General features: G+C 41.6%; 1 protein-coding gene across 11 annotated transcripts in view; it reads left to right on the top strand.

Moving 5' to 3' along the window:
* The window catches only part of LOC145337795 (ryanodine receptor 1-like), a 448,949-nt gene that overhangs the window by 348,904 nt on the left and 87,729 nt on the right, over positions 1-12,316 (top strand). For all 11 annotated transcript variants that reach the window (XM_080182647.1, XM_080182646.1, XM_080182643.1 and 8 more), the window contains 4 exons: positions 4,804-4,910; positions 6,216-6,267; positions 9,247-9,312; positions 11,464-11,563. In XM_080182647.1, the coding sequence (XP_080038773.1) occupies positions 4,804-4,910; positions 6,216-6,267; positions 9,247-9,312; positions 11,464-11,563 (325 nt within the window). The remainder of the gene's footprint in view (positions 1-4,803; positions 4,911-6,215; positions 6,268-9,246; positions 9,313-11,463; positions 11,564-12,316) is intronic.

Raw genomic sequence — 12,316 nt, 5'->3', positions numbered from 1 at the left:
TCATTATGGCAGAGGAGGAGGACATTTGTCCAATCAGGCCCATGCCAGCTCTGACAGAGCAATCCAATCAGTCTCATTCCTCCATCTTTACTAGTAGCCCTGCAAATGTATTTCCTTCAAGTATTAAATTTCCTTATAAAATCATTGTTCATCTCAGCTTCCACCACACCTGTAGGCAGGATTTTCCAGATGATTACCTTCAAAAACGGTTCTTCCTCATTTCTTACCCAAAACCTTAAATTTGTGACCTCTGATTCCTCATGCCATCAACTAATGGGAACAACTTTGCCTGCCTTATCATGATCTTGTACACCTCTGTCAGATCTCCCCCCACTTCCTTTTTCTCCAGGGATAATAACCCCAGGTTTTCCAAGATAAAGGCAAAATACTGTGGATGCTGGAACCTGAAACAAAACCTCAAAATGCAGAAAAAGCTCAGCAGGTCTGACAGCATCTGTGGTGAAAGAATAGAATCAACGTTTCAAGTAAGGATGATTTCAAAGGGTTATCGTTGACTCTGTTCTCTCTCCACAGATGCTGTCAGACCTGCTATGTTTTACCTACATTTTCAGGTTTTCCAACTTAAACTTGGAGCTACATTCCCTTACTACTGAACCACTGTGGTAAAACTCCTCTGCACCCTCTCAAGATCATTCACATCCTTTCCCAAACTGTGGTCACCAGAACTAAATGCAATGCTATAGTTGTAGCCTAACCAAAGCTTTATAAAGATTCAGCATAACTTCCCTGCTTTTGTAGTCCAGTGTGAAGACCTGTATACTTTACTGACCACACTCTCAATACATCCTGCTACCTTCAAAACTCTATGCACATGTGCTCCCCGCCCCCCCCACTCCCCGACTCTTCTGACCCAGTGCACTCTTTGGAATTTGCCCATTAGGTACTTTCGATGTTCCCTATCCCTTCTGCCAAAATGCATCATCTCACAGCTATTTCCTGTTAAATTCTAGTTCTGGTGACCACAATTTGGGAAGGATGTGCCTGGCTTGTTCACCTATCTTTTGCCCTTAGGGTGGCACAGTGGTTAGCACTGCTGCCTCACAGCACCAGGGACCCGGGTTCAATTACTGACTTGGGTCACTGTCAGCACACTCTCCTCGTGTCTGTGTGGGTTTCCTCCAGATGCTTTGGTTTCCTTCTACACTCTGAAAGACGTGCCATTTAGGTGCATTGGCCATGCTAAATTCTCCCTTAGTGCACCTGAACAGGCACTGGAGTGTGGCGACTAGGGATTTTCATAGTAACTTATTGCAGTATTAATGTAAGCCTACTTGTGACACTAATAAATTTAAATCTGTGTATACTTGTAGTCAATTCGTATCAACCTTGCTGTTTTCCATGCCTCCAAGGTTGGTATTAATTTTGAAATTTTATTCTATTTCAAGATTCAAGTCATTTATATATCACAAAAGCAATGCCCCTAGCACTGAACCTTGAGACAATGTCACTGGCTACCATCCTCAAATTCTTTTGGCCATGTATTGTGGCATGTTTAGTCCTGACATCCATTTTCCTTTCGTTTGTCCCTCTAACCATTTTCCTCATTTTACTTTCTTACACCTCTCGCTTCTTGTATCTCACAATTTTTGTTTTGCTTCATATCTTTAATATAGTAGCCTAATATATATATGGATAACAAATTGGATCAGCCAATATGAGATTAGCTGTGTAAAGTAATACATAATCAGAATGTCAGATATTTATTTCTAAATATGGTAGTGTTAAGATTTACCTTTGTGTGTTTGTGTAAAATAATTAATGATTACAGAGATTCCTGCTAATTCTGGCTTCTAGAATGCTAGAAACAATCCATTTGGAGCAATGCAAGTTGAGTTATGCCGTATATATTTGTGTAAAAGTCAAGTTTCTAAGACTAAATTTTTAGCCAAAATGTAAGGCGGTTGACTTTTTTGTGAGTAATAGTTTTGTGGTCAAAATCCACCCTCTTACACTGTCCCACTATTACAGAGGTGTCAGGTGGGAAATTGATCCCACCAACCCTAACCAAAATGTAGCATTGACATCTTGACACACAGCTGAACAGCTACCTGCAGTGATGTGCTTATTCTATAACATTCAGGAGTAGGTTTGCAGAGGTTAACTTCAGCAGCGAGAGGGTGGTAAGTAGAAAGCTTAGATCTTTCAGTTAAAAGTCAAGGTCAACTAATACACGAAATATATGGGGCAGTATGGTGGTTGGCACTGCTGCCTCACAGTGCCAGGGACCCTTGTTTGATTCCCAATTTGGGTCATTGCATGTTCTCCCTGTGTCTGCATAGGTTTCCCCCAGTTCCTTCCCACAGTCATGAAACTATGCTGGGTTAGGTGCATCGGCTATGCTAAATTCTCCCTTGGTGTACCCAAACTGGCGCCGAAGTGTGGCGACTAGGGGATTTTCACCATAACTTCATTGTAGTGTTATAACATAAGCTGACTTGTGACACTAATAAATAAACTTAAAACTATATGTAAAAATGAATGATTTATTTTGGCCAAAGGTTAGCAATTGACTTTTACATGTGATCAACCATTACTCGAGTATGTACACTATTAACCACATGTACTGCCTCATTACATTCTCTGGGGCTCCGCACATGCAAGCTTGAATGCACATTCTGTGTGCTGGTGTTGTCTGGACATATTTCTATGTTCGCTTCAATGCACTCAGACTCTGTAATTAAATTAATTCATTATTGCTCTAATTTGCACTGTCTGTCCTTTCATTTTAAAACTGATAAGAGAGATAATAATCTGTCCAGTGCTTTTGTAGCCAATTTGATTGTTCAGGCTGGCTGAAGTTGTTTCCTTTCCACACCAGAGGGCCTGCACTGGGGTGATTTTGTACTATTGTCATGCTATCCTGTCAACGATCATGTTGCTGCAGATAAAAAATGCTACAGTGGTCTTCTAAAGCAAAACACTGAGTCAGCACAACCTTAGCGGAGTAACATACGCAGTATAACTGGGCTTCAGTAGGATATGCCAAAAGAAAAGGAATATTATCAGTGGTTTTGACAATACGTACAAAATAGTTTTAATATTGTAGTGTTTAATTTGTAGAAAGTTCTTTTTTTTTGCATGCAGATTGTTAAAGAATAAATTACACGTTGTAGAATTAAAAATATTGATGTTGCATAGGTATAACATTAAATGGTTATTACAGAAAGACAGCAGGTTAATAAAGTTTTCTGAGGCCACATCTGGTTATTTTTGCAAATTATTTTATATCTGTCCTGTCTACTAACTGACCTCCTATCATTGGGGAAAACCTTTTTTTCCCCTTATTTGTTCCTTTTCCCTTACTCACATCTTCACATCAAAACACCTTTTTAACTCCTCTGTCTTGGGGAGAACAATCCTGACTTCTTTAGTCTCTCAGCTGAAAGCCCTCATCCCCAGTAAATCTCTTCTGTACCATCTCCAAACCCTTGAAATCCTTCCTAAAATGTGATGCCCAGAAGCCAACACAATATTCCAGCTGAGGTCTTGCAAGTGTTTTTTTTTAATGAAGCCTTAGCATAACTTCTTCGCTTTTTTTCCTTTGTTCCTTTATGAGTAAAATCCATTTTTCATAGCCTTCAGATCATGAAATAAATAAGGGAAAATTGAAAGAAAATCCAGTTACCACCTACAGTAATCCTGCTCTGTTGTCGTTCAGGAACATAGGATTTGCAATAGCTGGAAAAATACCTTTATCTCAAATTTTGATGTAGTGTTGTAGATTGAATGATGTTTTAAACTGAGGTGTCATTTGCTTGACTGGTGAATGATAAACACACCTCACCAATTTCTAAACACCTGACCTCGAACGGATTGGGGTAAATGTTTGGCTTTCCTCCATGGTTGGTGATCTAGGGAGTGCGTCATCTGCCCCTCGCAAAATGCACCCAATTTTCACTCGTGATTTCAATGGAATGTAAATTGGATGGACTGTACAATGCGTGAGTGATCTGCTTTGCCAGATTTCCACCCAGACAATGAGGATGGAAATCTAGCCTGCTGTCTGTGTGAATATCAGAGATCCAATTCAAATGATGTACGGAATCCTTACCTTGTTAGCCACCTTTGAAATGGATGATTGATTATAACACCAGTGAATGCCAATTCTTTCATTTGACTTTGCAAGGTCAGAAACAGCGGCAGCTCATCAATAGAGGTTTCATCTTTGCCCTCTGAAATAATTCAATGTGAAACCACCTGTTGTGCCTTGTGAAAGGAAGCAATTCTAATAGAAAAGGATCTAGGAATACAACAGGCAAGGCGTCATGTCAGAGGACTGCAAGTCCCGTGGCATGAAAACCTCTCAAAAAAAAAGGAGCCTTAATTTTGTTTTTAAAGAATCGAATTACGTGGGACAATTTTATAAAATCTCCTGCAAGATATTACCTTCCAGTGTGACTCTTAATCTCTTGTAACTAATAATGCATTAACAGTGCTGCATGGATGCATGTGCACAACGTCCACTAATGCAAGGTATGTGTCAGCCTGTTGAAAAAGCTGTGTTACACGTGCACATGGATGTGATTTGCGTGAGATTGAACATGGAAGCTGTGTTAGCAACTGGGAGATTTTTATTTGAATTCTCCAAGCACTGGTGAAACGAGTGATGAACTCTGTCATGAAGGTGTGGAATTTTAATGCAAGATTACATGGGTACACTCTTGCACAGTAAAGTTTTTGCATCATGCCGCGTATGTAAAAGTGCGTGTAATAGCACATTTGAAAAGTTTGTTCAAGCTATTATCAAAGTTACATTGTTCATTGTGATCGCTATATGAATAGAAATCAGGTGAAGCAGAAGAAGAGGAGGAAGAGACAGAAGAGACGAAACCTGATCCACTTCACCAGTTGATTCTGCACTTTAGCCGTACCGCTCTGACTGAGAAAAGGTAGAGATTTACATAATATTCTGTGCCATTTTAACGCTAACAATTGATGGCAGTTTTTATTAAAATGTTGCACTGGCAGTGTGTTGTAATAGTTCAGGTCAAAAGCTACAAAATGTTTAATGGAGCCCACCTGGATCATAGGTTTTGCCTCTTGAATTGGCTAGGATAAGCATGATATGTTTCACTTCAAGAATGATTCAAATAACCCACTAGGCAGCTTGAGCCTTTTGTCTTTTTCAATTCCTGGGGAGTTTGGGGAGCCTATAGTTCCCCATTGCTTTTCTCCGTGGCAACGCCTCAGCCAATCAGAGTCAGCTTGCCATCCAATCAGCACTGTGATGTGCTGCACTTTTGGGAGATCAAATGTTAAGGTTAAGTATATGGTTAATGACAGGACTCGAACATCATTGATTATAGGGGGATCTTGGAGTTCAAGTCCATAACTCCCTGAAAGTGGCCACACAAGTAAATAGGGTGGTAAAAAAGGTGTACGGCATGCTTTATAGGTCGGGGCATTGAGTACAAGTGTCAGGATGTCATGTTGCAACTTTATAGAAGTTTGATTAGGCAGCACTTAGAGCATTGCATTCAATTCTAGTCACCACATTACAGGAAGGATGTGGAGGCTTTGGAGAGGGTGCAGAGGAGGCTTACCAGGATGAGGCCTGGATTCGAGAGTATGAGCTATAAGGAGAGGCTGAACAAACTAGGATTGTTTTCTCTGAAAGTTTATAAAATTGTGAGAGGCTTCGATAGGGTTGGGAGTTTTTTTCCCAGACTTGAAATGGCTACTACTAGGGGTCATGCACTTAAGGTGAGAAGGAAGAAGGAGACATGAGGGACAAGTTTTCTTACACAGAAAGTGGTCGGTGTCTGGAATGCACTGCCAGGGATGGTGGTGGAGGCTGATGCAATCGAGACATTTAAGGGGCTTTTAAATAGGCAGTGAATATCAAGAAATAGAGAGGTATGGCCCAAGGGCAGGCAGAAGGGATTAGTTTAATTTGGTGCCATGTTCGACACAACATTGTGGGTCGAAGGGCCTGTTCCTGTGCTGTACGGTTCTGTGTTTTTTCTGCTGTAGGATAAATTGCTGTGATGATTTGAAATTTGGCATTCTTGTGTTGTGGGGATGGGGCCTGACTGGGATTGTTCTTGGTGCAGAGTCGATGGGCTGAATGGCCTCTTTCTGCACTGTGGGGACTCCATAATGAATATGGCATATTTTAAAATGTCTTGTTTTAGTTGCGTTTTCATTTGTGTTTAAGGATGTATTAAAATAAATGTTTTTTTTGAATCACCCAGCAAACTAGAAATGGACCATCTCTACATGTGTTATGCTGATATTATGGCAAAGGTCAGTATACCTTTATTCTGGTAAATATTTCAAACTATTTCTACAGGGTTGAAACACTCTCCCATGCTGTGATTTTAAAAAGTAATACACTTATCAAACTGCACTGTTTGTGAATACCATTTGGCATCAAACATTTGGAAATTCAAAAAAAAGGCCAATATTCCCTTTTAGAATCATAGAATAGAATCCGTACAGTGTAGAAGAGGTCATTCAGGCCTGCACCGACAGCTATCCCACCCAAGCCCTATCCCTGTAACCTCACATACTTACCCTGCTAATCGCCCTGACACTGATGGATAATTTGTCACACCCAATCCACCTAACTCGCACATCTTTGGACTGTGGGAGGAAACCGGAGCACCCGGAGGAAACCTACGCAGACGCAAGGAGAACATGCAAACTCCACTCAGACAGTCACCCAAGCCGGGAATCAAACCCGGGTCCCTGGGGCTGTGAGGCGGTATTGCTATCTACTGTACCACCATGCCGCCCTTAATCAGTTGCTATTTATCATGCTGTTTATTTTCTGACTGTTCCTCTAAACAAAAACTCCAGAGGCACACTGTGTTTAAAATCCAAGCAATGACTCCCTGATTACTCAGCCTTGATCCCAGGGTCGATGGTCCATATTCATCCCACTTTTTGAATGTCCAGTAGTATGTTTGGGAAGAGTTCTTCATGCCTGTTGGTGCACATTAATGGCAAACGTTCCATATTTACAACCAGTCCCCACAACAAAGGGAGTGAAGACAGAACAGGGAGGTGGTACTGATTTCACTATGGATTGACCATATCCATGTTTCAAGATGCTGCCGGAACACGGCGACTCCTTGCGAGCTATATATGGTATAACTAATTTGGATAGTGCGCAAAACAATACTTTTCAGTATCACTATCTCTGTATGTGTTAGTAATAAATCAAATCCAATCACTGGTGCCGTTATCCAAGTTGAATCTTGTAGACAGCAGCACGGTGGCACAGTGGTTAGCACTGCTGTTTCACACAGCGCCAGCGAACTGGGTTCAATTCCCAGCTTGGGTCACTGACTGTATAGAAGCAAGAGGAGGTCATTTTGCTCTTCGAGCCTGCTCCACCATTCATCAAGATTATGACTGGAGCGGAGTTTGCACATCCTCTCCGTGACTGTGTGGGTTTTCCCCCACAGTCCAAAGATTTGCAGGTTAGGTGGATTAGTCATGCTGAATTGCCCCTTTAGTGTCGATGGAAATGGCTAGGTTGGGAATAGGGCCTGGGTGGAATTATGGTCAGCAGACTTGATGGGCCAAATAGCCTACTTCTGCAGTGCCGGATTCTATGATTCTGTGCCCTTCTTGCACAACTGGGGCGTTGCAACAGAAATGGCAAGTGATGGTCAGCCAGTTGCACAAGGGACCCTTGACGTCCCTTTCTAATGCGGAGATTGTGGTTTCTAGGCATATTCGGCTCCAATGAGAGCCCTGATTACAACAAATTTTATCTAGCACTTGTTACCTGGCAAGGTCTGTAATGTCAGCAAAATTCAAATTTGCTCTCCTATAAAGTGTGAACGTCCCTTAACGTGCCCCCTTTAATGAGTACATAAGGTCTAGTCATGGCTTTCTCTGGTCAAGTAGTACTTGAGAAGAATGAATCTGGGTTGACACTTCATTGCAGCGCTGAAGGAGCGTTGCACTGTCAAGTGTGTTGTCTTTCAGATGAGGTGTTAAACCATGGTCTTATCTGTCTGCCTGGGTGGATGTTAAAGATCCCCTTGCACGATATTGAAGAAGAACAGGGACTCCTCCCTGGTGTCCAGACCAATATTTAACCCTCAATTGACAAAAAAAAACAGATTATTTGGTCATTATCAAATTACTATTTGTGGGGATTTGCTGTCCTCAAATTGGCTGCTGCATTTCCTACATTACAATAATGACTATACTTAAAAAGTTAACTTTTGAGTACTTTGAGATATCCGGTGTTCTTGTAAAACTCAAAGCCTTTCCTTTAATTTTTCAAGAAGAGAATTCAGACAAACCACTCATTTTTCAGCCCTTTGACTGGGAATCTATCACATTGCTGCTTTGGTTCCAGCTGGAATTCCAGGCTAATGCTGATCCACGTAAACTCAAAGTTTTTTTTTCCCAAGTTTGCCATGCTGGCTGATTTTTCACCAGGGCAATGGCTGCAATATTATCGTCGGCAAAAATTGTCATGAGGAAAATCGATATGCTCCCCTTCCCGACCACTACCCAGTGTCCTGCTGAAAGTCCATTGGCAGGATTTTCCACTCCCCTGCAGCCTGTTTTACGCGGAAGTGGCCCGTCCTTGGGCTGGCAGCGTGACCTTCTTGTCCCGCCATTGTAAATGGGGTTTCCCATTGCTCTCACTGTGGAACCCACAGTGAAAGGGGGTCACCGTCGGTGGGGCCAGAAAATCCCACTAGCAGGATCGGCCGGAAAATCCCATCGTGTATCTACAGATGTCAAGGATAGCATAAGCCTACTGCACTGTTCTCGTTGGCTAAATAGCCTGTTGACGCTGTCAAGGTTCACATACAAATGATAGCCACAAGGATGTTTTTATATAAATATAATGGCCAGAATTTTACCATCCCGCCCACCATGGGAATCGGAGCAGGTGAGGGGGGGACCATGGAATAGCCCATTGACCTTGGGCAAGATTTTATGGTTCGGACCAGAAAACCAATCCAAGCAAGTCACAATTCAAGAATGGTTGGATACACACAACCTGATAGACTCACCCTCAGATATTATGATTTGACTGTTAATTTTATTCATATCAGAGTACTGAATTTCTATAGTAATTATCAAAAAACAAACAAGTAGTGTTTCCATCCAGCCGCTGTGAAACTGTATCCAGTACCTGCCATATATATTTTGTGTTAATCTTGTAGCCCAAGTCCTATTCTGGCTCTTTCTAATGTTAAAGCTCATAAGTTACTGATTGGGCCTTATCTGTCGTTGTTTTGATTTCAGAGTTGCCACATTAAAGAGGAAGGTGATGAAGGAGAAGAGGAGGAGGGTGCCGAGCTTTCCTTCGAAGTAAGTCACGATGGAGTTGTATAGAACTTTGGTGAGGCCACAGCTGGAGAACTGTGCGCAGTTCTGGTTACCACATTATAGGAAGGATGTGAACGCAGTGGAGTGGCTGCTTGAGATGGAACATTTAAGTTATGAGGACAGATTGGATAGGCTTGGGTTGTTTTCATTGGAGCAGAGAAGACTGAGGGGTGACCTGATCGAGGTGTACAAGATTATGAGGGGCATGGACAGGATAGACAGGGAGCAGCTAGTCCCCTTAGTTGAAGGGTCAGTTACAAGGGGACACAAGTTAAAAGTGAGGGGTGGGAGGTTTAGGGGGGATTTGTGGAGAAACTGAGGGTGGTGACAGTCTGGAATGTGCTGCCTGGGGGAGGGTGATGGAGGCGGGGTGCCTCACATCCTTTAAAAGGTATCAAGATGAGGACTTGACACAGAATAACATTCAAGGCTATGGGCCAAGTGCTGGCAAGTGGGATTAGGTGGCAGGTCAGGGCATTTCATGCATTGATGCAGATTCGATGGGCCAAAGGGCCTCTTCTGCGCTGTAGTATTCTGTGAAGTCTGTGATGGACTACGACGTTTCCAAACAGTTTAAATTCTGAAGTTCAATTCCCTTCCATCAATGAAAACAACCAGACAGTTGAAGAATGCTTGTGTTTTTACACTGACTGAAAATGTATGTTCCAGGCTGTTGACTATACAGATACAGTTCTGCTGTAACATGTAACACGTCAATAGTACACATATTAATACTAATCCTTTTATCGATGTAGCAGGATTACCTGAGAAAAATAATTTAAATTAGTCGAATGTAACTCACTTTTATGCATATGCCTAACTTAGCAAGCAGATTTTTAATTAGTAAGGGAATCGAGGGTTATGGGGATAAGGTGAGAAAGTGGAGTTGAGGATTACAATATAATTGAATGGCAGAACAGACTTGATGGGCCAAATGTCCCACTTCTCCAATATCCTATAGTCTTAGAACATGTTGAGTCATTCATTCTGCGTTATGGATTCTAAAGGGTTAAGCACCACACACGTAAGACCAAAATACCTATATTTTCCCTTCTGAGCAAGTGTCCTGTAAGAAAGTTTTTGTTCTGTTAATGCCCCCAATATCTCCTCCACACAGCTCCTTGGATGTATATGATCTTTACCTAACGACTTTTTTATTTCTGATAACTTCTTCTATAAAACATTCTATTGAATATTTATCTCCAGCAGTGGCTCTTCCACACACTCTTTCAGTTCTCCTGTATTGTCAGTGCCCTCTGCAAAAAACACAGCAAAATACTTAATAAGTATCTCTGCTATTCTCTTGTTTTCCAATACACTAACAGGCATCCGTGTGCGGGACCAACTCTTGCAGAGAAGCTCGAGAGACATTCTGACTTGGGGTGGCCTAGTGGTATTATCGCTAGACTGTTAACCCAGAAACTCAGTCAATGTTCTGGGGACCCAGATTCAAATCCTGCCAGAGGTGGAATTTGAATTCAATAAAAATATCTGGAATTAAGAATCTACTGATGACCATGAAACCATTGTTGATTGTCAGAAAAACCTGGTTCACTAATGTCCTTTAGGAAAATATGCCATCCTTTCCTGGTCTGGCCTACATGTGACTCCAGAACCACAGCAATGTGGTTGACTCTCAGCCACCCTCTGAAATGGCTTAGCAAGCCACTCAGTTCAAGGGCGACTAGGGGGCTGGCAATGAATTCTGGCCCAGCCAGCAAAGCCCATTTCCCATGAATGAATATGGAAAAAAGGGGCTGAGAGAGCAGGAAGGTGTTGCAAGGGCTGAAGGGTGGGGTGGGGTTTTGCTGCAAAAGCTGTGAGGGGGTGATAACCAGAGCTGTGAGAGCATGCAAACAGAAAGAGAGCAGGTATTGCTCCAAGGAAATGCAAGAGCTCAGAAGCCTTGTTTAGTTCATATAACCCTAAATGATGTTACAGTAGCGCAGTAGATTTGCAGCATACACCTCCACTTCATCTGCATCACTGCTAAGCTACTGAAGATTTGAACACGTTAATAATTCATTCATTGTCTTGTAATTAACAATGAGTTAGGCTACAGGGACTACAAGAGAATTAGTATTTTCTTCGTACTAGACTGAGAAAACTCATGCCATTGCAATCTCCTCTTAGGAAAAGGAGATGGAGAAGCAAAGACTCCTGTACCAGCAATCCAGGTTGCACAGCCGCGGAGCTGCTGAGATGGTTCTGCAAATGATAAGCGCTTGCAAAGGTACAGATTTTAAAGCGTATGAATTTTAAGATATGTCTTTTTTCTTCAATTTCATCAAGGTAATGTCTAACCTGTAGCATGTGCTAGAAGACCAAGAGTAAAAGGTGTCAACATACTCATCTGACCTTTACATTACCTGCATAAGAATGATGGGTTCCTGCAGAGTGAATCTCATGCTGTACAAGTTTAAGCCACATCTTGTTCATCCAGTTCTTTCTATTGGAATGGCACAGGAGTTAGGGTAAATGAGTTAGGAGCAGGAGATGCAATGATTGGGAGGACTATTTAAAGTGATGTCAGAAAAAATACTCCTCTTCCTCCTGACTCCACAGCCAGGGGAATATAATGGCCTTGTTAATGCACTTTCGTTTACTTAAATTGCCCTGGGATTTCAGATTAGATTGACAGGGTAATATGATAATATGGTTGATGTGCAGAAGGAAACATACTTAGTGCAAAAAAGGGGGTTGGAGGTTGGTGGTTCTGGTTGATGTTAGGAGGGTTTTACAAACTCTTAAAAGCTCTATATAGTACTGAAAACTCCAAGGCTGTCTACACTCATAGCAAGTATATTTGTGATTGCTGACTATATTTAGCTTAAGTCTATAATACCTGTTTATTTGGAACTGAAATAGTGATAAGTTAGAAATTATATCTGTTTATGTTTAAAGATTGTTCAGCTGTTGTATTAAGCTGTTTCATTTTGTAAGAATTATATTTAAACTGTGTTATGAATAAAGCTTGTTTTGAAAA

Source organism: Carcharhinus amblyrhynchos, unplaced genomic scaffold (genome assembly GCF_965287045.1).
Source record: "Carcharhinus amblyrhynchos unplaced genomic scaffold, sCarAmb.v2.hapA scaffold_75, whole genome shotgun sequence".
In the NCBI taxonomy this organism is placed as follows: Eukaryota; Metazoa; Chordata; class Chondrichthyes; order Carcharhiniformes; family Carcharhinidae; genus Carcharhinus; species Carcharhinus amblyrhynchos.
The sequence above is the reverse complement of the archived record's forward strand: the minus strand, read 5'-3'. Positions and strand labels throughout refer to the sequence as shown.